This window comes from Tachysurus vachellii, chromosome 25 (assembly GCF_030014155.1).
Source record: "Tachysurus vachellii isolate PV-2020 chromosome 25, HZAU_Pvac_v1, whole genome shotgun sequence".
In the NCBI taxonomy this organism is placed as follows: domain Eukaryota; kingdom Metazoa; phylum Chordata; class Actinopteri; order Siluriformes; family Bagridae; genus Tachysurus; species Tachysurus vachellii.
The window spans coordinates 15315051-15341890 of NC_083484.1; the positions used below are offsets into that span (position 1 = coordinate 15315051).

Genomic DNA, 26840 nt, shown 5'->3' on the forward strand with positions numbered 1-26840 from the left:
CGAACCCAGAGGGTGTGAAGCGCCTCCAGATTCGGCTCTTCGTCTTATTACTCATACAGCTGTTTTTTTTTTTTTGTTTGTTTTTTTTAACTTACTGGCCTGAAGCACTGCAGTACAGGGAAGGGACGATATACAAGCGTAAGAAGCTCCGTCCATCCGTACGTCCGTGTTTCTGCTTGTTTTAAGAAAAAATGTAAAGAAATATTTACCGGAAAAGGGGGGTCACAGTGGCTTAGTGGTTAGCACATTCGCCTCACACCTCCAGGGTTGGGGGTTCGATTCCCGCCTCCACCTTGTGTGTGTGGAGTTTGCATGTTCTCCCCGTGCCTTGGGGGTTTCCTCCGGTTTCCTCCCCCGGTCCAAAGACATGCATGGTAGGTTGATTGGCATCTCTGGAAAATTGTCCATAGTGTGTGATTGTGTGAGTGAATGAGAGTGTGTGTGTGTGCCCTGCGATGGGTTGGCACTCCGTCCAGGGTGTATCCTGCCTTGATGCCCGATGACGCCTGAGATAGGCACAGGCTCCCCGTGACCCAAGGTAGTTCGGATAAGCGGTAGAAAATGAATGAATGAATGAATGAATTTACCGGAAAGTAAAATGAAAGAAAGTGTTTACTATGGTGGAGACGGTGAGGCTGGTTTGGAGGATGGAATAAATCATAGCAATCAAACATAGCAATGACCGTGCGAGTATACAGTATCTCTATGGAGAGATCTCAATTTGTTTGATAAAGGAGTTATTTTTGCTAATGGGCGGCGGTTGTTGTCTTTTATTAGAAAGAACATGAAGTCTTTTATCTGGTTGCTTAATTATTAACTAACCTGGTCGTGATATCTGAATCTTTTCTGCACATCATAGCTACTTCTCACTGTTAAAGACCGTTAATGCTTTCAGTTTGTGGTAGTTAGCAGTTAGCTCAAGTGACTAAGACTCTGGGGTGTGGATCAGAGTCACTGTAAAGCTGCCCCTGTTGGGCCCTTGAGCGAGGCCCTCACTCGCTCTGACCCCAACCTCCAAAGTTGGGATATGTAAAAAAAAAAAGAATTTCACTCACTCATTCACTCATCTTCTACCGCTTATCCGAACTACCTCGGGTCACGGGGAGCCTGTGCCTATCTCAGGCGTCATCAGGCATCAAGGCAGGATACACCCTGGACGGAGTGCCAACCCATCACAGGGCACACACACACTCTCGTTCACTCCCCCCCCCCCCCAGTCAATATGTTCTTTGTCTCCAACCTGGTAAGAAGATTGTAAAAGAGCAAACATGCCAGAGAAATGTCCATGGATTTTGTAAATGTCCCCTTAGATAGATAGATAGATAGATAGATAGATAGATAGATAGATAGATAGATAGATAGATTGATTTACGTTATTAAATGCAAGCATTTACTCAACCTATTACAATATCAACCTTAATGTATTTTTTCCTCCTGCAATGTTACAGTAATGTTCAGTCCTGCGGCTTGCTTTATATTGTTTTAATAGATTCTACAGCTCTTACCAAATATGTAATATCTGGTTATTGTGTTAGCGGCATTGAAAAAAACAGCATATCGGTCGTATTGGTTTTCTCACGATTTCTTGCTATTCGTTGAACCGCCAGTGATGGATATTTCACAACAACCTGCTGGATTATATACAGTACACAGCAGAATCCTCACAAACACTTTGACACAACAGTTTTTACATCATGACACAATCCCGTGTTAATTAGGACAACATTGGCATAATGTCCTTTTTGCAATCAGGCTTCTTCTGGCCTTCCTTGAATATGATAGAGCCTCATCAGGGTTTTGGAGAGCACCACATATTAGTGATGATTTATTACATTCTCACACTCCTACCCTGTGATAAACAGCTTCAGCTTTAACTCCCATCACTTGGCTTTGCTCGTGTGATTAAGTGAGGCACTTCCCCCGGTCCAAAGACATGCAGGGTAGGTTGATTGGCATTTCTGGAAAATTGTCCGTAGTGTGTGAGTGAATGAGAGTGTGTGTGTGCCCTGCGATGGGTTGGCACTCCGTCCAGGGTGTATCCTGCCTTGATGCCCGATGATGCCTGAGATAGGCACAGGCTCCCCGTGACCCGAGGTAGTTCGGGTAAGCGGTAGAAGATGAGTGAGTGAGAGTGAGAGTGTTCAGTAAAATTAGCAATCTGAAACTCAAATACTGTGTTCTTGCTAAAACCAGGTTTGACCTTTTGTTAGTCAACTTTCTGTTACAGCATCCAGTCCTGATCCTTCGTTTGCTAATCGACTGCATCAAAACATGTAACGAATGCGGTATTAACGGTGTTTTAGCGGTTATCTTCGAGCCGTCTGTCTGATATAATCACAACAACGTGTCTGTAGTCGGCGGTTGCAGATAGACAGCTGATATACGACTGTACGCTGTTAACAAGGCCTGCCATAATTCAGTTCCTCTCACAAACAAGTCGAGCTGGACCGTGTGGCCTCCAGTGATTAATGACCACGCTGGCTTTTAGGAGCTGTCACAGAGCTGTGTCTCATTTATTTATGTCTTGTGTAAAACATAGCTGAAGTTTGAACTTCCGCTAGACATCTGTCACTGAGTAACAGTTTATACTATCCTCTGTGTTATACAGCATGTTTTTCTATTGGTGTTTATTTCTACTTTTTATATATTTTACTCAAATGAAAATATATTGTAATAACGATATGTTATTTGGGTATATTTACTATAAATATTTAAAATTTATACCTACTAAATTCTTAAATCTGATTGGTCAAATTTCTGTATAAGAGGAAGAAAAACACAACTTTAAAATGTTCTGTAAGAGGAAATGAACTGACTTGGGGAAGTCGTGGTCTAATGGTTAGAGTGTTTGACTCCTAACCCTAAGGTTGTGGGTTCGAGTTTCGGGCCAGCAATACCACGACTGAGGTGCCATTGAGAAAGGCACCGAACCCCCCCAACTGCTCCCCAGGGGGCCGCAGCGTAGCATAAATGGCTGTCCACTGCTCCGGGTGTGTGTTCATGGTGTGTGTGTGTGTGCACTTTGGATGGGTTAAATGCAGAGAACGAATTCTGAGTATGGGTCACCGTACTTAGCTGCATGTCACGTCACGTCATGTCACGTCACGTCACGTCACGACTTCCCATTGGTTTCCAATTTGGTGGTTTCCATTTCCTAGATATGTTAATTATCACTTGTTTTACAGGATATCAAGTAATCAGTGTATAAAATGACCTAATATATACATTGGTTTTGATTTATTAATGTATATATATATATATATATATATATATATATATATATATATATATATATATATATATATATATATATATATATATATACGCTTGTGATAATACTACATGTTAAGATTTGATTATAAAATATTGTTTTGTTTTATAAAATTTTCCTCTCACAGCTCCGTGTGGAAGCAGGTCAACAGGGTCAGAGGGCACCGTGCTGTCACCCAACTACCCTCGGAACTACACCAAGGGCCAGACATGCCTCTACGAGATCTCTGTGCCAGGCGAGTTCGGTAAGAGTCTTTGCCGTGTTATCGTTTCATCGCCGTGTAATAAGCGAATAAGCAAAAACGTAGCAGACACTCAAACCTCCATCACTCCAGCGAGCAGACAGCGTAATAATCTTTTTATTTCACACTCTAAGGACTCACATTTACAGGGACCGAGTCAAGCGTCTTTGCGAAGTTCAATAAAAAAAAAAAACAAAGAGCAAACACATAATTGAAAAACTTCGGCAGCCGTTTGTTTGCTTTCTGTTTGTTTGATGATGCCAAAAAAAGAAAGCAAAAGGTAGCAGTGAGTCAGAACCAGTGGGTTGTTCAGATCAGGAATCGTGTAATGGATCAATCCTTAAACGTAATGTTCTTTTCATGCGGCTTCTCTGCTCCTTTTTGTGTTTAAGTTCATGCTAAAAAAAGAATACAGAAGCTAAAACAAACAGAAAAGCTTTTAGACTGCTACGAATTTGATAGGAAATTGTTACAGCTTATTACAGAAGCCCTGAAATGCAAATTGTGAAAGAAAACATTGAGGATTGTAGGTTGGGAAATAGCATGCGAGACGGGTCAAAGGTTAAGGGTAAGTCGAAACGACGAGATAACAAGTTATTATGTTTAAATCGAGATGGAATTTCAAACGAAGAAATGATTAAGATGCATTACAAGATAGTATCTCAGATAAAGGACCTTGAGATAAAATGACAGTAATCATTTAAATTTGAATTAAATACATATTTTATATTCAATTAAAAGAATAAATAAAAGCTATCGAGTAAAAATAATGACGTGTGTGTCAAAGTAATACATTATTAGGATTATTATTGGTAACAGGGTTATACAAACTGTAAAGTCTAAAATATGAGATAACGCCAAGTTCTTATGTCGAATTAGTGAGTTCTGAGGTTGAGTTTTTTAGTAGACATTATGAAATCTGTCAAAAAAGTAATAGTTACTAAGATATAATGTAAAATGTAGTTATATTTAATATGTAAAGTAATAAAAAAACAATATGATGTATGTTTTCACTATCAAAAGATGAGATAAATGATGTTAGTAAGTTGAGATGATTGTTATTATTTAGTTGATTGAGATGATTGTTATTATTTATTTAGTAAGTTGAGATGGTTGTTATTATTTTACAATTACAGTTTATTCATGCATTTGTTTGACAAAATATAGAACATGAAAAAATGACATAGTAAGAGAAAATACGAGAAAAAATGACCAAAATAACTATTATTATTATTATTAGTAGTAGTAGTAGTTAATTAGTATTTTATTCTTTTTAAGAAAATAAAAAAAATAAAATAATAAATACACAAAAAATTATGGTCAAAGTTAAAATAAAAAATAGTCGATCAAAATATTATTTCATTTGTTTACGAAATACATAAAAATCTATCTGTTATAAAACTGAGATAGAAATAGAACATGAAAATACATGAGATACTAATGAGATGACCAAAAAATGTAAATGAAAGTTGAAATAATGTGTTGCTGATGCTATTATTATTTTTATTTATTTACTTATTTATTTATTTATTTATTTGTTATTTTGACTAACATTATATAGCTAGTAGTTTATTATGTTTTAAAAAAACATGATAACAAAAAATTATGGTCAAAGTTAATAAAATAGTATCTTAAATAATGAGATAGTAAGACAGAATATGAGATAAATGACCAAAATTACACGCGTAAAATTTTAATATGCTCAGCGTCACTGTAGTGAACGGAACGTGGGCAAAACAGCACATCTGGGTGTTTTTTGGGTCGTGGTAACTATCTGCCAATCACAGGAAAGAGCATAACTGACATCTCAAACTTAAACAAAACTGTAAACACTGTAAGTGATATAAAGTTCTGTTTAATCATCGATTAGGCTAACTTTCTTCTTCAGTTAGCACCTTAGCTGCTGTTTGAGAAAAGGTGACTGGTTTTAGAAAAGTCTCTAGTTATAAATCGAGACTGGAAAGTAAACAAAAGAGCAGATCAACACCGGTGTCCTTTTAGCTCTTGACAGTAAAATCGATCTCTGTGTGTTTATTGAAATCTTTACGCAATATATGATTCGTCTCAGACAGTTGTGATATTTAAAAAAGAAAAAAAAACATCCGGAGTCAAAAAACAAGTAAAATCAATCAACCTCCTAAACTCTCATTGGTAAAGCGAATGTGTTTATTTCTGATGTCAACTCAGACAATTAGAATATAAAACAAAACAAAATGTACAGTGTAGTAGAAGCATTCAGGAAACATTGAACCAGAAAGTGTAAAAGTACTTCACGCAGAAGGTCACGTTATTAATGCACATCGATGGACTTCTTTATATTTTTCTTCTCAAAGCTTCGTCGAGTTCTCATATATTATACATGTATATAGTGTAGGTGTGCCACCGCTAACACAGCTGGAAGCTGCTTTAATCCATCCCACACTCTATATCTCAGCAAGGATCGTACTGTTCAGCCTCGGGAACGTTTCCTAGAGCTCTCGTCAACCCAAAGCACAGCAAAACTGTTCAGTTCTTTTATTCTAAACATCATCTATGAGAATCAGTTATAATCTCACTCTGGTGTTTATAATCATTTATAATCACACTCTCTGTGTTTATAATCATTTATAATCACACACTCTAATGTTTATAATAAGTTATAATTACACTCTCTGGTGTTTATAATCATTTATAATCACACTATAATGTTTAGAATCATTTATAATCACACTCTCTGGTGTTTATAATCGTTTATAATCAGTTATAATCTCACTCTGGTGTTTATAATCATTTATAATCACACTCTCCGGTGTTTATAATCTTTTATAATTACACTCTCTGGTGTTTATAATCATTTATAATCACACTCACTGGTGTTTATAATCGTTTATAATCAGTTATAATCTCACTCTGGTGTTTATAATCATTTATAATCACACTCTCTGGTGTTTATAATCATTTATAATTACACTCTCTGGTGTTTATAATCATTTATAATCACACTCTCTGGTGTTTATAATCATTTATAATCACACTCTCTGGTGTTTAGAATAATTTATAATCACACTCTCTGGTGTTTATAATCATTTATAATCACTCTCTCTGGTGTTTATAATCATTTATAATCACAGTCTCTGGTGTTTATAATGGACTAGCATGATTGGATCTAATTGTTTATTAGATCCACGTGACTAACGTGATCAGGTTGTTTATTAGATCCACGTGACTAACGTGTTCAGGTTGTTTATTAGATCCAGGTGACTAGCGTGTTCAGGTTGTTTATTAGATCAACAATAGTAATGTGTTCCAGTTGTTTATTAGATCCACGTGACTAACGCGTTCAGGTTGTTTATTACTGTAGATCCACGCGACTAACGTGTTCAGGTTGTTTATTAGATCCACGTGACTAACATGTTCAGGTTGTTTATTAGATACACGCGACTAACGTGTTCAGGTTGTTTATTAGATCCACGTGACTAACGTGTTCAGGTTGTTTATTAGATCCACGTGACTAACGTGTTCAGGTTGTTTATTAGATCCACGTGACTAACATGTTCAGGTTGTTTATTAGATCCACGTGACTAACGTGTTCAGGTTGTTTATTAGATCCACGTGACTAACATGTTCAGGTTGTTTATTAGATCCACTCTGGATGTCATTTCCTCAGAGTCGCTCTCGAAAGCCATCACGCGGTTGCTTCAGCCGAGTTTATCATTTAATTGCGCACTTAATTGCTCATTGCCCAAGTGATTTCCTCAGGATTAAAAGCTGTTAAGGTGACTGATTGCTTAAGAAAACATTTCCCTTCGGAATAAACGCAACACACATTTCATCAGTGAAATGTTTCATACATGTTTTTCTTTAAATCCTCTTTATCCTGTGAAAAAGAGAATAATGCTAATTTCCTGAGAAGTTATATTATATTATATTATATTATATTATATTATATTATATTATATTATATTATATTATATTATATTATATTATATTATATTACAGTATATTATGTAGGTTTGTTTTTGTCCCTCTGTTGATGATCTTACACTGAATTTTAATGTTGAAGAGAAATCTGAGCTGCTATTTAGATGAACAACACGTGTGAGGAAAAAACTCTGAAGATACAAACATCTCTGTTTAGAAAAAATAACTTTTTTAGAACTTTTCTATGAAAGAAAAACAGAAATAGTGATTGTCTACTTTCATATGAGCTTTATATTAACACCGCTGCGGCGTGACACATGACAAAGACGTTCAATCATCAACACGAACACGAGACAAACAGTAGACGAACCAATTTTTTGGTGTCTGGGAAATACAATGTTATGGAAAGTTTCAAAGCGAGTTTTACTGATTTCTAGCAACGAGCAACGTGATTGGTTCGACTTGTCATGTGACATCCTGTGTCAGGTTCCACTTTGGCAGGAAAAGTGTTGTTATTATCAACTACATAGATGGTATGCTGTAGGAAAAGCCCAATTTTATCGAACTGTAGCAGTTTTCCTGTAATTATTAGTAGCTTTATGGTTCAGGTTCGGAGTCTGAAACATTCTCCTGCAGTTCAGCGTGTTGTGTAATTAATTAAATATGATTTAATTATAAGTGTTAAATATAAATGTCTGTCATCCTGTTACTCAAAGATCCACATCATCTTCAGGTTTGTACATAAAATTAATTTATTATACAGTTATTGAGTGAACGTCCTGTGCAGGGAATCTAAGATCCTGTTTTTTTCCCCTCGTGACCTTCTATCTCCTCATATCATTCTTCCATCTGCCTGTTTCTCTCCTCTTTTAATCCTTCGTTCGTGCTCTCTGTCCCTCTCCCTCAGGCACCGGCACAAGTTTTTATCACACTTTTCGAAAGAGAGAGAGAGAGAGAGAGAGAGAGAGAGAGAGAGAGAGAGAGAGAGAAATAGATGATGGATGGAGAAAAAGAGAGAGAGGGAAATAGATGAAGAGAGAGATAGTGAGGGAGAGAGAAGGAGAGAGAGAGAGAGAGAGAGAGAGAGAGAGAGAGAGAGAGAGAGAGAGAGAGAGAGAGAGAGAGAAAGGTAAGCTTGTTTTTTTCTGTATTCACTAGTAGCAGAACTCTCTCTGGGTGTCCAGAAGGATTTTGTTGCTCAAAGAGAAATCTATTTGGAGTGAAAATGAACTCAGACACACAAGGGGTCATCACTCTGAATGTATATAGTGTTGTGATGTTCAGTGTGTTGTGATGTTCAGTGTGTTGTGATGTTCAGATTGTAGTGATGTTCAGTGTGTTGTGATGTTCAGTGTGTTGTGATGTTCAATGTGTTGTGATGTTCAGATTGTAGTGATGTTCAGTGTGAAGTGATGTTCAGTGTGTTGTGATGTTCAGATTGTAGTGATGTTCAGTGTGTTGTGATGTTCAGTGTGTTGTGATGTTCAATGTGTTGTGATGTTCAGATTGTAGTGATGTTCAGTGTGAAGTGATGTTCAGTGTGTTGTGATGTTCAGATTGTAGTGATGTTCAGTGTGTTGTGATGTTCAGTGTGTTGTGATGTTCAGTGTGTTGTGATGTTCAGTGTGTTGTGATGTTCAGATTGTAGTGATGTTCAGTGTGTTGTGATGTTCAGTGTGTTGTGATGTTCAGATTGTAGTGATGTTCAGTGTGAAGTGATGTTCAGTGTGTTGTGATGTTCAGATTGTAGTGATGTTCAGTGTGTTGTGATGTTCAGTGTGTAGTGATGTTCAGATTGTAGTGATGTTCAGTGTATTGTGATGTTCAGTGTGTTGTGATGTTCAGTGTGTTGTGATGTTCAGATTGTAGTGATGTTCAGTGTGTTGTGATGTTCAGTGTGTAGTGATGTTCAGTGTGTAGTGATGTTCAGATTGTAGTGATGTTCAGTGTATTGTGATGTTCAGTGTGTTGTGATGTTCAGTGTGTAGTGATGTTCAGTGTGTAGTGATGTTCAGTGTGTTGTGATGTTCAGTGTGTTGTGATGTTCAGTGTGTAGTGATGTTCAGTGTGTTGTGATGTTCAGTGTGTTGCGATGTTCAGTGTGTAGTGATGTTCAGTGTGTAGTGATGTTCAGTGTGTTGTGATGTTCAGTGTGTAGTGATGTTCAGTGTGTTGTGATGTTCAGTGTGTTGTGATGTTCAGTGTGTAGTGATGTTCAGTGTGTTGTGATGTTCAGTGTGTTGTGATGTTCAGTGTGTTGTGATGTTCAGTGTGTTGTGATGTTCAGTGTGTTGTGATGCGATCGTCACTTAAACACGAGGAAAGTGAGAAAAATGACAGAAATGTTTTATAAATATATTCAGTAAGTAAAATAGTAAAATAGTCTAAAGAGGTAAATTTTATCCCAAAAGTCTTCCTGTGTGAAGCTTAAACAAAAACAAAGAAATTAATAAAAGACAAAATAATAAATGTAGTAAAATGTTTAAAATAATCTTCAGGTGGAAAGGATAAATAAATAAATAAATAAATAAATGAATTAATTAATTAAAATAAAATTTTTAACACATGCATCGAAATATGAAATTATACAATATAGCTAAAAAATATCTAAATTATACTTTTATTATTGGATTTATTTACATTTAAAAAGAAATCACAAAAAAAAAACAATGAAATTAAATTCATTACATTTTTAAAATTGTTACATTTGAATTGAACTCTGGATTCATTATAGTCAGTGTGTGAGCCAATAGAAAAGAAGTGGGCGTGGCTACAAGATCTTTGGTCAATAAAACTTTTTATTAATTTTTCCTCACTCTCTCTCTCTCTCTCTCTCTCTCTCTCTCTCTATATATATATATATATATATATATATATATATATATATATATATATATATAGTTGGTTTTTTTAACTGTTGCTTGATGTACATGTAGAATAAATAAATTCATTCATTCATCTTCTACCGCTTATCCGAACTACCTCGGGTCACGGGGAGCCTGTGCCTAGAATAAATAAATAAATAAATAAAAAATCCATTTTGTCCACTCTGATTCTGTGGTAAAATTCTTTTCTTTCTCTCTTTTCTCTCTGTTGGTTTTTTCTTGCCGTAACGTTGCCATGACATCAAGTAAGATTCTTCTGTTTCTGAATAAAGAGCGTGCTCATGAAGGCTACCGTGCTAATGATAGCATTAATATGACAGCTAGCCTAGACAGCACTTTTAACCTCCGCTGGCTTTGTGTGGACATTTCTGCTGTTAAATTAACACCCTTACAGCTTGGCAGTGTCTTTCCTTCTCTTTCCCTCCGGCGGGCAGAGCAGCGAGTGTGACGAGGGACACGGCGGCGCTGCTCAGGGTGGCCATGTTGGCAGAGTCAGGAAAGTGCCTGTGGGCATGAGACAGCCTTGAAACCAATTTCTCTTCTCCCATGTGCTCTTTCTCTCTCTCTCTCTCTCTCTCTCTCTCTCTCCCCCTCTCTCTCTCTCTCTCTCTCTCTCTCTCTCCATCTCTTTATCTCTCTCTTTTCAGATCAATGGCTATCTCTCTGAGTCTAGAACAAACTAAAAAAATCCTCATCACCTCACATCAGACCACCAGCCTCACACACACACACACACACACACACACACACACACACTCACACACACACACACACCCTGCTCGTCCCAGTGGCTTGCACCAGATTGTAAATGGATGTAATTAATACAAACTCTACACTCTTTTCACAGCCGAGTTGTGGAAGTGGACTTGCTGCATACTAACACACAGAAACACAAGGTTTAAACTCACACTCAGACTCGAAGTCACTCCAGAACTCATCAGGGAAAGTTATTCGCATTCAGAGTCGAGTTACGCACCGGTTGAAGTTGATTCGCTGAGTCATTCGTGTTCAGTTTATCAAAATCCACCTCATGTAGTTCAAGTGTTGTAGATTTCAATGTAGATTTCAGACCTTCAGTAAGAAGTTACCAACTCCGTGTGGTCTCTGAGGACAACAACCTCCTCATCGATACCCGATGTATCTGACTGGTGTAACCCTCTCTGGTGTTTATAACAGTTTATAATCACACCCTCCGGTGTCACCCAAATGAGCATGAGGTTCACTTTTGAGTCTGGTTCCTCTCAAGGTTACTTCCTCTTCCATCTAAGGGAGTTTTTCCTCACCACAGTCACCTCAGTCACCTCAGACTTGTTCATTAGTGATAAATACAAACACATTTAAATATTGTACTTGTATTTTTTTACTAGATTCACAGAAAGAACAAACATTTTCGGGTTATACGTTGTAGTAACTACAGAAGCGCTGGACTTAAAGCTGCTCCTCATTTGAGCCAAAATCAAGCGAACTTCAAGGATTGGCATCTGAAGTCTGAAGCTTGACGTGTGCGCTGTAACTCCTCGACTTTATTTCCTACATATATATATATATATATATATATATATATATATATATATATATATATATATATATATATATATATATTCAGTCTTGTTTTGTGTGTTTTTTCTTTTTTCCAACACATCCGTGTGTCTGAAGCTAAAAGACCTCAGGGCTCACGGATATGGCCTGCAGCAAGCCTGACGTGAGGAGCGTCGATCCTCCAGAGACGAGTCACTTCCTCTTTTCTTTCCCGCTTCCTTTACAGCCTTGATGTGCGCTAAGACATTCTCGATTCACGGTCCCGAGTAATCACTTGTGATTTTTTTTTTTTTGGGACGGGTGTCATCTCTGGATTGATGTCTCTTTTCTGCAAGAGTGGCATTTCAAACCCGGAGACTGTTTTTGCATTTTTGTTTTATTTTTTATTTTTTTATTTTCCTGATCCCTTTTGCGTAGGAAACTGCATGCACTTCATCCTATTCTCATGAAACCCCTACTTAATGTTTTAAGACTTTAATCCTCTAGCAGACGAGTATGTTCAGCAACTCGTCCGTTTTATGCCGAATGGCTTCTCTTTAATTCTGTCTTTTTTATTACTCGGTGTTGTTTCTCAGGCTGCGTAGATCCTCGTCCGCACCAACAAGTGCCATGAAGGTCTGACATCAAGGCAACTTTTTGGTTTGTTTGTTTAGATTTTTATCAGAAGGTTTGGCTAAAATAGAGCTTGGTGACAGGGTTGCCAGGTATCCAAATCCCCTCTGACCCCAGATAAAATCTACAGATTTACACTTCAGTAAATTTAACACATGATTCACAATGACTCAGAGATAAACTTAACTGCTCCTCCGTTTCTCTGAGAATTTTAAAAGCACATTTTCACTCTTTCCACCTTAAACAAAATCCCAGGAAAATTTTCTGAACTCATTCTCAGAGGTAACAGTCAATATATCAGTAATAACAGGTTTAAATCAATCATTCTGTTATTAAAGCTCATTACGGTAAAGAGAGGTTTAGACTCGGCCCGTATAGATAGATATATGGATGGATGGATGGATGGATGGATGGATGGATGGATGATAAATAGCTAAATAATGAATAGATAGATAGATAGATAGATAGATAGATAGATAGATAGATAGATAGATAGATAGATAGATAGATAGATAGATGGATGGATGGGTAGATAGATATATATATATAGATGGATGGATGGATAGATAGATGATTGGATATATGGATGGATAGATAGATAGATAAATGAATGGATATATAGATAGCTAAATAATGAATAGATAGATAGATAGATAGATAGATAGATAGATAGATAGATAGATAGATAGATAGATAGATAGATAGATAGATAGATAGATGAATGGATATTTGAATGGATATATAGATAGCTAAATAATGAATAGATAGATAGATAGATAGATAGATAGATAGATAGATAGATAGATAGATAGATAGATAGATAGATAGATAGATAGATAGATAGATGCTTTATTAATCTTATAGTGAGAAGCGTGTATCTATATCTGTGCAGTATTTGTTTTGCGTTCAGTGTTTGGTCCTTTAGGAAGGGGGCGTGGCTCTGAGTCCATTCAGTTTGACTTCTAGCTTGATTATAGTAGATTTAAGCTTCATTACTGTTTCGCTGTGTAAAGGTAAATAAAAATAACGAGAAAAATGAATGGGGTATTTACTGAGAAAGGATTTGTGTATAAGCTACAGTGGATGAAGAAAGAAGAATAGAAAGTTAGCTAAATGACACAATGTGCTTGTTATTTTAAGAGTACGGCGTTAATCCCGCTGGTAAATAGCGTGGTGTGAGTGAGATAATGGCAGCTGTTATTAGAAAATGATGGACTCCTCTTGGCATTGTGGTGTTCTCAGCTGTTATTTCCTGATATTGGAACACGTTATCTCTTACATAAAACCCTGCGTTCTACACAATAGCATCCAAGACTCTGAGTCATGAAGAACCAGTTTTGTCCCGTGCGTCAGGAGAAAGGAATCATATCACGATTGCTTGGCGAATTAGAAAAGGCGTTCAGTTCGGTCTTTGGTTCAGGTCTTCCTGACCGGATTGGGCAGAGGTGATAAAGTCAACTCGTTCTCATAGGGAAAAAAATCATTTGTACATTTGCATCACCTTCTGTATGTTATTGAACGGATGTCGACACTGATATGTGATAAATATGTGGGGATGTGGTATCTTAGTGGTTAAGACATTAGATAACCAATCAGAAGGTTGTAAGTTTGAATCTCAGGTCCACCAAGCTGCTTGTCACGACAAGACAAAGGCGAGTGAGGATCCAAGTGCAGTTTAGACTTTTAATAAACCAAGACAAGAAACAGGCAAACAAACGGGCAGGCAAAACAGGGCAGAATACCGAGCACACAGGAAACAGGAACATCAACACCAACATACAACAACGACCAACCCCAGGGAAGTGAACAAACAGGGTAGATATAGCAAGCAGGAACCAATCACCAAGCAGAGACAATCAGTGACTAACATGATACACCTGGGGGGGAGATAGAGTGCAATTAGTGTCCATGGTAACCAATGAGTGGGCGGAGCAAACAATTAACAGCACGGCAGACAGCAGACAGAAACAGGGCAAAACACAGACAGACTCATTACACTGCTACTGCTGGGCCCCTGAGCAAGGCCCTTAACCCTCAACTACTCAGTATAAAATAAATAAATGAAAATAATTATAATCATAATTATAATAATCAGTCATTGATAATAATAATAATAATAATAATAATGATAATAGTAATAATAATAATAATAAACAAAATCAGTCATTGCAAAAGCAAAATCAGTTAATAATAAATAAATAAATAAATAATAGAAATCTGTCATCAAAAAACAAATTCAGTCAATAATAATAATAATAATAATAATAATAATAATAATAATAATAATAACAAAATTAATCAATAAAAAATCAATAATCATAATAGTACACAAAATCAGTCAATAAACAAATTGCAAACAATATAAAAAACAAAATTTCAATATAAAATAAAAAAAGATCATTGAAAAAAATTCAAAACTAATAAAGTATTTCATCTAATATTGTATATTAAATATATGATTCAATAAATAATAAAATAGATGTGCTTTATTTTTATACTCAAATATACATTTCCATGATTAATATTTAGAGAATTACAAATAATAGCTGATATATATACAGTATATCGTATATGAGTGCACATGCAGGTTCTCGCTAAAAAATAATAATTGTGGGCGCCGCTGTCTTTCCCCAGGCGCCGGTGACCCTGAGCGCTCTGTTAGACCTTTTCTGCAGTTTAATGAGCTGTGACCTTCTTGTTAAGGAAGAAGAGGAGGTCACACTTCCATCATCTGACACTATTTTCTCGCAACATTGCGAGTTAATGTAGCCAGTCCTCTGTTTTACAAGCTTCCTGTTCTGTTCACTTAGGGTTCCATTAACCCACCTCCTTTTTTTTTTACAGCAGTGTACCTGTAAAAAATGTATCTGAAACTACAGATATATCTTCCTCGATTACTAAGCAGCAGTAATGAGCAGCGTGTCTTTATGTAGCCTCGCAGAATACGAAAATGAAGGTCAGAGCCATGAAACTTTTTTTTTTATCATTTGTTTGACTTCCTGTTGTTGAATTTTCACTAAAATCTTTATCTTCGTTACAGAAATTCAACCCGAGAAACTCGTAGAAATCCAAAATGACATCTTATTCTACGTTATTATTATAGAGGTGTATTAGGGATCGTATGTGTGTTATTAAGTGTTATTAAACGCATTATAAATACTGGATAGATAGAACTTGTAAGATTTGTGTGGAAAATTAGAAGCTGATTAACTCCATAACACTTTTAGGAACCTTTTTATTTATTAAATTATGGATATAAGTGTCTTAGCTCTAAATTATACTCTTTATTTTTGTCTTTAGTCTTTATTTCGTTTCCCGCTGCGTCTTTGTCATCTCCTCACTCTGTGTCATCCTTAATCAAGCCCACGATTCTTAACACTGACTTTATTTACTGACAGAACAGCTGTATTATTTTCTCTGCATGCGTCTTCACATCACCCAGCCAATCACATCAGCCACATCACCCAGGGGAAGAAGATCTGTCTGAAGATTGTGTCCTGAATACATATTAATACTAGAGGTCACGCGTTCCTGAGCTAGCTTCGGTTATTGACTCGGGGAATTAAAGCGATTATAGGAGAGCGAGGTGTTCGTTTGGTGATGATAAAGAAGATCTGAGCACAAAGTGTGGTGGAAATGATCGAGGGTGACGTTTATGTCAACGTTATACATACAGTATAACGTTCCATGCTTTACCCTGTGTATTTGTGTTATGTGTTACAGAGATCAGTCAAAGAGTCTACCCAAGTTTTTATATAGATATTTATTTATTTATAGATTATAGTTAACCATGACTCATTATAAAAAAGAAAAGATTATTCTTATCCTTATTCATAATTTTTTTTTCTAATTTATTTTTTCATTTTTTATCTACATTTATTTTTCTATAACAATTTTATTTATTTATTTATTTGTTTATTTATTGAAATTTATATGCCTGTCATGTGGTCTTTGTGTGTGTGTATGTATGTGTGTGTGTATATGTGTGTGTGTGTGTGTGTGTGTGTGTGTGTGTGTGTATGTATGTATGTGTGTGTGTATGTGTGTGTGTGTGTATATGTATGTATGTGTGTGTGTGTATGTGTGTGTATATGTGTGTATGTGTGTGTATGTGTTTATGTGTGTATGTGTGTGTGTATGTATGTGTGTGTGTATGTATACTGTATGTGTGTGTGGGGGGGGGAGAGATGTGGTAGCCTAGTGGTTAAGGTGTTGGGCTAGCACACGGAAGGTTGTGAGTTCGATTCCTACGTCCACCAAGCTGCCTCTGTTGGGCCCCTGAGCAAGGACCTTAACGCTCAGTTGTATAAAAATGAGATAAAAAATGTAAGTCGCTCTGGATAAAGGCTTCTGAAAAATGCTGTAAGTGTGTGTGTGTGTGTGTGTGTGTTTCTACTCTTTTTAATGAAATGTATAAAGAAGAGATGTTTCTTTTCTTAAAGATTGTGAGTGGTGACTACATGGTTACTCACAGAATCGATCGAACGTTTCATTCTTTTCCTTAGGAAACAGAGTTTGAATTAAAAATAAGCAGAAGCAGAAATTCCACATCACAGAAACATAGAAACTCGAAAAGTGTTTAGAAGGTTAAAATAAAACTACGAACAGTAAGAAGTGCAATTTTTATGTGAATGTAACATTTCTGCTTCGATCTCTTAACGTGCGGCCGAAGTCCAGTAACATAAAGTACGACTACAAATACAGAAGTTATATCCGGAGGTGATATTTAATTACTAAACGCTGCTGACTCGTTTGCTCTCTGTTTATTTGCATCACCTGAACGTGAAGCCGATCTCTATAATAACTCAAATCCAGTGACAAAACACATGCTGCAATTTTTCTCACCTGCAGTGTAACGACGTGTTGTTGCTTTGTCGCCTGTCTAATTTACACCGGGTCGCCCCTCAGGCACAATGTGCTTACTCCGTGTCTGAGCAAAACAGTGAAGCACTACATTAACTATCGATTCCTCTCCCTTTACGGGTCCTTTCACACTCACAATAAGAATGTATTGGATTTCTTTCCCTCTGCAGGACTCCTCGTTAGGGCTGTGCGGAGAACTCGGCTTAGACGTCGTCGCGTCGTCTAGGACAGATTTAATAAGCTTAAGATTATCTCCAGATCATCTCACTAACATATTGGGTGAAGATGGGAGGAAGATCACATCCCTTATCCTTATCATCCTATATTTTCCTCTGGACACGTCCATGAGACGAGCGTTATTATGATACGCTAGAAGTCTGCTACAATTCCTCCGTATTAGCGACGTCATAATGTTAAGTCGATCTCTTTCTTTTCTTTCTTTCCTAGTACTTTTTGGCCAGTTTATGTTCTTTCAAACCACCTCCAACGACGTGGTGGACATCTACGACGGCCCTTCTTCTGATTCTCCTCTTCTGACCTCTATCTATGGCTCCCATTCAGGTAAAAGCATTTCTTTTAACTTTGTCTTTAATTGTTAGCATGAAACGAAGAGAGGGCTGATTTTTTTTTTTTTGGTGTTCTCATTTTAATCATTTCCTCTATAAGGAGAGCCGCTGCCTCTGAGTGCTGGAAATGAAATCACCATAAAGTTCACAGCAGAAGGTCCGAACACCGCCAAAGGCTTCCATTTTGTCTACCAAGGTAAATTACTAAAGCTGTGTTCTGGTGCCGGATGTCTCAGAGATTGCGTATTGTTCGGTTTCTAAGGAAATAAAGCTATTAATATTTTATACAGCGATCAGGGAATCATTTAAATTTTGAGACACTGAGACATTCTGTTAGAAAAATAGAGTGAAATGGAATAAAATCTGAGCAGAAAAAAAAAAAAAACGAAATTAAAAAAAATTTTAAAATGGAATTAAAAATACAATTATATATGTTATACAGAACAAAGCAAAATATACATACAATATAAATTAAATATAAATAAAAGTAATACAATTCATAAGTAAAATAATGCGTATACTGTAAATACACAATTCAATGACCACCGGTGCTTGGACCCACTCATCGCTGCTTGAAGGTCTATTTCAACACTATTGAAAGTTGTGACGGTTTTTTCCAGCCGTACCCAGGACCAGCGCTTCCCAGTGCAGTTCGGTCCCCGAGCCTCGCTACGGAAAGCGGATCGGAAGCGATTTTGGCCTCGGCGCCGTCGTGCTGTTTGCGTGTAACCCGGGGTACGTGCTCCACGGCGCCATCGCCATCCGGTGCGAGTCGGTGCCCAACAGTCTTGCCCAGTGGAACGGCTCAGTGCCTTTATGCACAGGTATGTGTGCGATTCTTCCTCTTTATTGTCACTGCTGAGGCGGCGCATGAGCGGGAGAGGGTTAATGCAAAAAAAAGAATTCACTACACCACCTTTGTGTGATCTGGGAAAAAAAAAACAGCAAAGTCTTTGTAAGGCGCCGAGAATCGATTTTATCCTTGTGTGAATTCAATTTGATGAAAATGTCCCCATGCAGCTGACAGGATTTACTTTCTCTCCAGTTCGTTCTTCTCCGTTTTAATAGAAACACTTCTGTCTTTGACGTAAAATATATGCATCGGTTTTTTTTTTTTTTTTGTCTTTGTTGTTTTTTCATGGCACGGATCCATTATTAATTTAAATAAGTGGAATTCATTTATTTTCTGTACTATTTTATTATTTTCTTAAGCATTATAGTCTTGGCTCTGACCCTATACAGATAAAGCTTCTGTTAATGAAAAAAATTGCCACCTATTAAACTCAACTTAGTATATATCAAGTTCATTTGTCATTTATATGAGAAAATGCATGGAGTTTTTCTTTTTTCTCCTTAACAGTTTAATTAAATCTGTGAACGTTTAATTAAAACAACTCTTTAGGCACCAAAACATTATTTTTGTCATTTAAAACACTTTTAATTTTAGTCTGATTCTGCAAAGGAAAACTCTAATAAAAAAAAATCTCTTTTTATAAATATGAAAAAAAAAGAAATTCCCTTTTTTTTAACTATGTTAAGATAATAAAATTTAAAAAAATCAGATTTTGTATGGAAAATAGTAAACATAAATAAATAAAAGATTTGTTCTCAAGTTACGAAAGAAAGAAAGAAAGAAAGAAAGAAAGAAAGAAAGAAAGAAACCAAGAGTTCATAGGAATACATACTTTGCCATCTTGTTTTTTTTTTCATCATTATTATTATTTTCTTGACATTTTCTTGCTTTAATCCTGTTTTAATGCGCTAAAGAAAACGATGCAGATGAAACAGAGTCACTGATTTGACTCGCATTCAGAATCGGAGACTTAATTGAATTGAACTGAAGTTCTTTGCCAGCGGAACGATTAAAGGATAAGCTGAGCGCGCACAATCCTGCGACACATACAGCTCACTTTTATTAATAATTTAATCTATAAAAAAAAAAAAAAATAGGTCTTATTAAGACGTGTCTCCTCCGATCGAATTGGACTGAATTTCCCTGGACCTTCTCCATCACCTGCGCTGCGTCACTGCGCTTTCCTTTCTCACGTCGTTTTGTACGGTCACGACAAAAAAAAGTATTTCTATTTCTATTTTTTATTATAAATCTTCAAGCTAAATTTTTTTTTCATTAAAATTCTTTCATTTTCTTGAGCAGGATAGGTAACGTGTTTTTGGACTCGCTGCACGTTTACCTCAATTTAATTCTACAGCTTCCAGCCTCGTTATTCAGCAGCCTAGAGAACAGCCCTTAATTCGGCTCCAGATATTTGCACTCTCTTTTTTTACTCTAATTTTTTTAATACATAAAAAATAAAAACGTCCCTAAAGAGTCAGAGATTTGAGTCTGATTCGCGATCGGCGACTTTGTTTAATTGCTTTGTTATTCAGCGGCTTAGAGAATAGCACATGATCCAGCACGAGCTATTAGTGTACGTTATTTATAGGGTTTGATGTTAATAAAGAATTATTATGACCGTATTTATGTTTGACCTCGAATTATCCAGTGGTGTTTGTTTAGTTTTCACTGGATCCTGTAGCCTTCTCCTCTTTGTGCTCTTTGTAAAAGCTTAAATCTCAGTGAACTACTGGCTCGTCAGGTGCAGTGTGTGTGTGTGTGTGTGTCACATTCATACGTGTGTGTGTGTGTGTGGGTTAAGAGGGTTGCTATTGGAAACCACGCTGCATGCTTTCTTCTTTCCTATCTGCTCTTCTTCACAGAAAATGTACCAGATTCAAACGTTTTAGATCATTTCCCCAGTCTGAAGGCGTTGATTCGTTTTCTCTAACAGCAGCTCTGACGCTAGTTGTTGTTACTATAGTAACAGATGATGAGATATACTATAAGGGCTAATAATAAACGCTTTACAGAATGTCGTTATTTTGGGGAAAATTATTCTATTTCATATGCAACAGTTTTGTAAGGAGTCTCCGGCATCTAATACTTTACAAGCGAAGAAAAATGTACTATTTATTCATTTATTTATTTTATAGAAATGATTTATTTCAGGGCGCACAGTGGCTTAGTGGTTAGCACGTTCGCCTCACACCTCCAGGGTTGGGGGTTCGATTCCCGCCTCCGCCTTGTGTGTGTGGAGTTTGCATGTTCTCCCCGTGCCTCGGGGGTTTCCTCCGGGTACTCCGGTTTTCTCCCCCGGTCCAAAGACATGCATGGTAGGTTGATTGGCATCTCTGGAAAATTGTCCGTAGTGTGTGATTGTGTGAGTGAATGAGAGTGTGTGTGTGTGCCCTGCGATGGGTTGGCACTCCATCCAGGGTGAATCCTGCCTTGATGCCCGATGACGCCTGAGATAGGCACAGGCTCCCCGTGACACGAGGTAGTTCGGATAAGCGGTAGAAGATGAATGAATAAATGAATGAATGATTTATTTCAGTTTATTCCTATATACTGTATGTATTTTTCACCACAATTCAAATTATTTTGTGTAGCGCTTTTAACACTGGACATTGTCTCAAAGCAGCTTTACAGAACAAAAAGTTATATTATACAAAGATTAATATTAGACAAAAGTTCGAGATTAATATTAGACTTCTATTTAAATGTGTTTGTATTTATCACTAATGAACAAGTCTGAGGTGACTGAGGCGACTGTGGTGAGGAAAAACTCCCTTAGATGGAAGAGGAAGAAACCTTGAGATGAACCAGACTCAAAAGTGAACCTCATCCTCATTTGGGTGACACCGGAGGGTGTGATTATAAACTGTTATAAACACCAGAGAGTGTTATTATGAATAATGTCCTTTCTACAGTCAGATACAGTCTGATAATTGTGTATCGATGAGGAGGTTGTTGTCCTCAGAGACCACATGGTGTTGGTAACACAACTATTTGGACATTGACACAAAGCGACTTTATATTAATATAAAATTTAGGTTTTAAATTATAAAATTAAAATTGAAATTTATCCCTGATGAGCGAGCCAGAGGCAAGAGCAGTGAGGAAAATGTCCATGAGGTGATATGAGGAAGGAACCAGACACAGTTTATACAGTAGCTGATAACAGGAAACAGGATTACTGATCAAAAGGTCATGAGTTCAAATCTCAGGTCCACCAAGCTACCACTTGCTCAGGGGCCCCTTAACCCTGAATTTCTCAGTTGTATAAAATGAATTGGAGAAAAAATAATGATGTAATTTGGTAATTAATTATATTCAAAAAAATCCATTTTGGGTTGAGTTTGTTTCTCCAGCGCAGATTATTTTCCTCTAACCGCAGCACCACAGGTGTTTTAGCCCAGCTCTACAGTTCTGTCTTCTTCTCTGCTAGTAAATTAGTCTCATACTTTCAGCCGGACAACAACGACCGGTCACTACGGATCTGCTAATGACACACGATGGATAATTAGGTGTGCTGGATTTAATTAACGACAACAGAGTGTCATCAGCTGCAAGCGCCATCCCCGGTTAGATCATTATGTCCTGCTGGTTATTAACAAACAGGTGAAGCTAAGCGCTTTGAGAGAGAGCAGAGCGCAAACCGACGGCTTCTCAGTGAAGCGATGCGATGCGGTATTCTGGAGTCACGTCGGCGTTTCGCTCGTACTGCTGCTGCTGCTGGTTAATGATGACATTAACGTGGCTGGAAGCCTTTCTGATTATCATGGGAACACGCTGGAGCACGCACTTCACCGGTGGAATATAGATGCTCTGGAAACTGCAGTGCGCTGAATAATAGCATTGATTTGGCCGTGTAAGAACAGCGGCACGGAAAAAAGGGAATTAAATAATGCGGAGCTGCAAAAGGGGATTGCTTTTGTTGTGGATTTTTTTTTTGTCTCGCAAGATTTTTTTTGTATTTCCAGCCAAATGATTAAAAAAGTAGAATAAATAAATAAATAAATAAATAAATAAATAAATAAATAAATGAATAACCTTCCAATCATCTGTTTATATTTGACTATTCTCCATCTGCATCAAGGGGCAAACCTTTTTTCTTCTTCTTCTTCTTGTTTTTGTTTATATTTCTTTCTCCCAGGATAATTATTTTTCATAAATTTGCATTAAACACTCAGATCCTCCTCATGCTGTGAACATGCACATGTGAGAGTCAATTAAAACAGAACCGAAATCATTTTCTCCTTTCCTCGCTTATGACATCTATTGAACACTAATGACCTCTAATGACCTCTAATGACATCTGTTGAACACTAATGACCTCTACTGACCTCTAATGACCTCTATTGAACACTAATGACCTCTAGTGACCTCTAATGACATCTATTGAACGCTAATGACCTCTAGTGACCTCTAATGACCTCTAATGACATCTATTGAACACTAATGACATCTAGTGACCTCTAATGACATCTATTGAGCACTAATGATCTCTAGTGACTTCTAATAACCTCTAATGACATCTATTAAACTCTAATGACCTCTAGTGACCTCTAATGACATCTATTGAACACTAATGATCTCTAGTGACCTCTAATGACCTCTAATGACATCTATTGAACACTAATGACCTCGAATGATCTCTACTGACATCTATTAAACACTAATGACCTCTAGTGACCTCTAATGACCTCTACTAATGACCTTTAGTGATATTTAATGACATCTATTGAACACTAATGACCTCTGATGACCTTTAATGTCCAGTAATGACATCTATTGAACACTAATGTCCTCTAGTGACCTCTAATGTCCTCTAGTGACCTCTAATGTCCTCTAGTGACCTCTAATGACATATGTTAATGAGTAATGACTTCTAGTTTCCTCTAATGACAACTAATGACATCTACTAACATCAAGCAACCTAATATTACTAATGGATTCTAATGACTACTAATGACATCTATTATGCATTAATGACCTCTGTTGACCTCTAATGGCACATAAACCCCTAGTGACCTAAATTTACTACTAATAACCTCTAGTGACCTCTAATGACCTCTAGAAACCTCTACTAACATCTATTGACTACTATTAATCTCACATGACCTCTAATTACATCTTGTGACATTTGATGTCTTCTATTAACCTCTGCTAACCTCTATTAACTCATAATGACATCTGTTCTGCACTAATGACCTCAATTAATCTCCAATGACATCTATAGACCACTAATGACCTATAAATACGCCTAAAAGCTTCTAGAAACCTGATCACCAATAACATATAGTGACCTCTAATTGTGTCTCTTGACCACTTACAGCAACAAATGTCCTTCAGGCTTGACCTTCAAACCATATTATCTAATAACAAAATTGGCAATAATAATCTAATTTAAGGGGGCACGGTGGCTTAGTGGTTAGCACATTTGCCTCACACCTCCAGGGTCAGGGTTCGATTCCCGCCTCCGCCTTGTGTGTGTGGAGTTTGCATGTTCTCCCCGTGCCTCGGGGGTTTACTCCGGGTACTCCGGTTTCCTCCCCGGTCCAACGACATGCATGGTAGGTTGATTGGCATCTCTGGAAAATTGTCCATAGTGTGTGATTGTGTGAGTGAATGAGAGTGTGTGTGCCCTGTGATGGGTTGGCACTCCGTCCAGGGTGTATCCTGCCTTGATGCCCGATGACGGCTGAGATAGGCACAGGCTCCCCGTGACCCGAGGTAGTTCGGATAAGCGGTAGAAGATGAGTGAGTGAGTGAATGAATCTAATTTAATCATTTCTATCGGTATAAGAAGAATAAAACAGTACTGGATGTGCAGCTAGAGGAAAAAGCTCAGTGTCATGGCTTTAACAACACGTCTCTAAGTGTTTTATTCCTCTCCTAATCAACACTTCTGAAAGTTACTCTATTGACTTGGAGTTTAAGCTTTTTTTTTTTCAGTTCTCCAGGGATTGAAATCGAGCATGCAAAAGCAGCAGGTGGAATCCATTCTAAGACGTGACTGAATGAGAGAAAATGATGAATTCCTAATGTGTTTTATGTAGATCAGACTCAGAGCATTAGAAAAATAAAAGAGGAAGAAAAAGAAGAAGAAGAAGAAGAAGCCAAGCCTCGAATTTACTCATGCACTCCAGGACGATAGCGGCGTACATGAAGGATGAAAAAGTAGCTTTTGACTAATAGCCGGGCCAAAGTCGCATTAATATCAGGGTACTTTCTCTAGCTCTTAGAGACGCCGAGCCTTCAGCCGAGTTTTTTATAGCCTGAGAGAGATTAGTTAGAGAGTGCTGAAGAAACCTTGGTGTACAAATACATAACCGTCTAATGGAAGATCTTTCCAAAGTACCGTGTGAAGCTAAATAACTAAACGCGACCTCGTAGACTTTTAACTCAGAACGAAGGAAAATAGGCGTCAGATTGCAGTGAAATGGGAGTAAATTTTCCTCCTGAGCGCTACAGTATCTGAAGTACTCTTGAGCTCCTCTGAAGTTTGAAGACCTTCGTACACATGAAATAGTCCCCCGGGTCCTAGTAAGTGCCGGCGAAACAGAATCCTGGGTTGTGTAGTTAGAGGTTTCACACTGTACCTGGGTTTAACACTGAATCCTTATGTTTAAATGATGTCATGTTTCACACTGTACATTCCTGAACCCCGGATTAACCTTCTTCTTATTTGCATATTCACGTTTCAACAATCCTGATTGGATAAGTAACAGTAGTAAGAAGTAAAGAGTACTAATGCCCCTTTTCCACCAAAAAGAACCAGGTGCTGGTTCAGAGCTAGCACTGGTGCTGGTTCAAAGTTGGTTCCACTGGCGAACCTTCTAAGAACCGGTTTGTCTTTCCACCGGCTAGAGAGCCGTCACAGAGCCGAGTCTGACGTCACTGTATACGTGTCACGTTACACAGCAACGTTAGCGCAGCAGCGGCAAACACAAACACATCAACAATGGCGGATGTTGCTTTACTGTTAATGCTCATGGCTTTGTGAACCTACATTAACACCCAAACGCAGCGAATCCAACGTGTACGTGCAGCTCCATGTAATCTGTATAAACGGAGGTTGTAATGGAGAAAGTACATAACGTTATTTTATCATTAACACAGAAAAAAGTTAGCCTTAGCATGTAGCTACTTACTATCATGTGTGCTGATAATGTATCATATCGCGGTAAAGTAAAAGTGTATTAAACATTAGTATACTTAAGGTACATTATCAAATGCGCTAACAGTAGCCCCGCCCACAGCCCCGCCCACAGCCCCTGACACAAGCGGTTCTTAAGTCTAGACCAGCAACGTTTTGGTGCTACTTAAGAACCACTTTTCCTGGTTCAGAGCCGGTGCTTTGGCTGTCGAAAAAGAAAGAACTGGTTCTAAATTAGGCTCCGAACCAGCACTCAAACTGCCTCAGGGGAAAAGGGGCATAAGTAATGCGGACGTTAGAAGACAATAACCCGGGATTTAGCGCAGTGTGAAATGTCCTTGAACGTGTCATTCATTCATTCATCTTCTACCGCTTATCCGAACTACCTCGGGTCACGGGGAGCCTGTGCCTATCTCAGGCAGGATCAAGGCAGGATTCACCCTGGATGGGGTGCCAACCCATCGCAGGGCACACACACTCATTCACTCACACAATCACACACTATGGACAATTTTCCAGAGATGCCAATCAACCTACCATGCATGTCTTTGGACCGGGGGAGGAAACCGGAGTACCCGGAGGAAACCCCCGAGGCACGGGGAGAACATGCAAACTCCACACACACAAGGTGGAGGCGGGAATCGAACCCCGACCCTGGAGGTGTGAGGCGAACGTGCTAACCACTAAGCCACCGTGCCCCTGAACGTGTCATACTGTTACTAATGAAACAGCAAAGAAATCGATTCTGTGTGTGTGTGTGTGTGTGTGTGTGTGTGTGTCAGTTCCATGTGGAGGTGTCCTTACAGCACGCAGAGGAACCATCCTGTCTCCCGGTTACCCCGAACCTTACAATAATCACCTCAACTGCGTCTGGAAAGTCTTTGTTCCGGAAGGAGCCGGAATTCAAGTGCGTAAGAAAATAAACCGGTCTGTGTTATGATGTTCCGGGAAAATAATCAACAG

General features: G+C 37.8%; 1 protein-coding gene across 1 annotated transcript in view; it reads left to right on the plus strand.

Annotated features, from left to right (window-relative positions):
• csmd3a (CUB and Sushi multiple domains 3a) overlaps positions 1 to 26840 on the plus strand; it is a 235509-nt gene that overhangs the window by 120073 nt on the left and 88596 nt on the right. The window contains exons 31-35 of the mRNA XM_060861354.1: positions 3399 to 3515; positions 17759 to 17872; positions 17978 to 18073; positions 18498 to 18701; positions 26660 to 26784. Coding sequence (XP_060717337.1) covers positions 3399 to 3515; positions 17759 to 17872; positions 17978 to 18073; positions 18498 to 18701; positions 26660 to 26784 — 656 coding nt within the window. The remainder of the gene's footprint in view (positions 1 to 3398; positions 3516 to 17758; positions 17873 to 17977; positions 18074 to 18497; positions 18702 to 26659; positions 26785 to 26840) is intronic.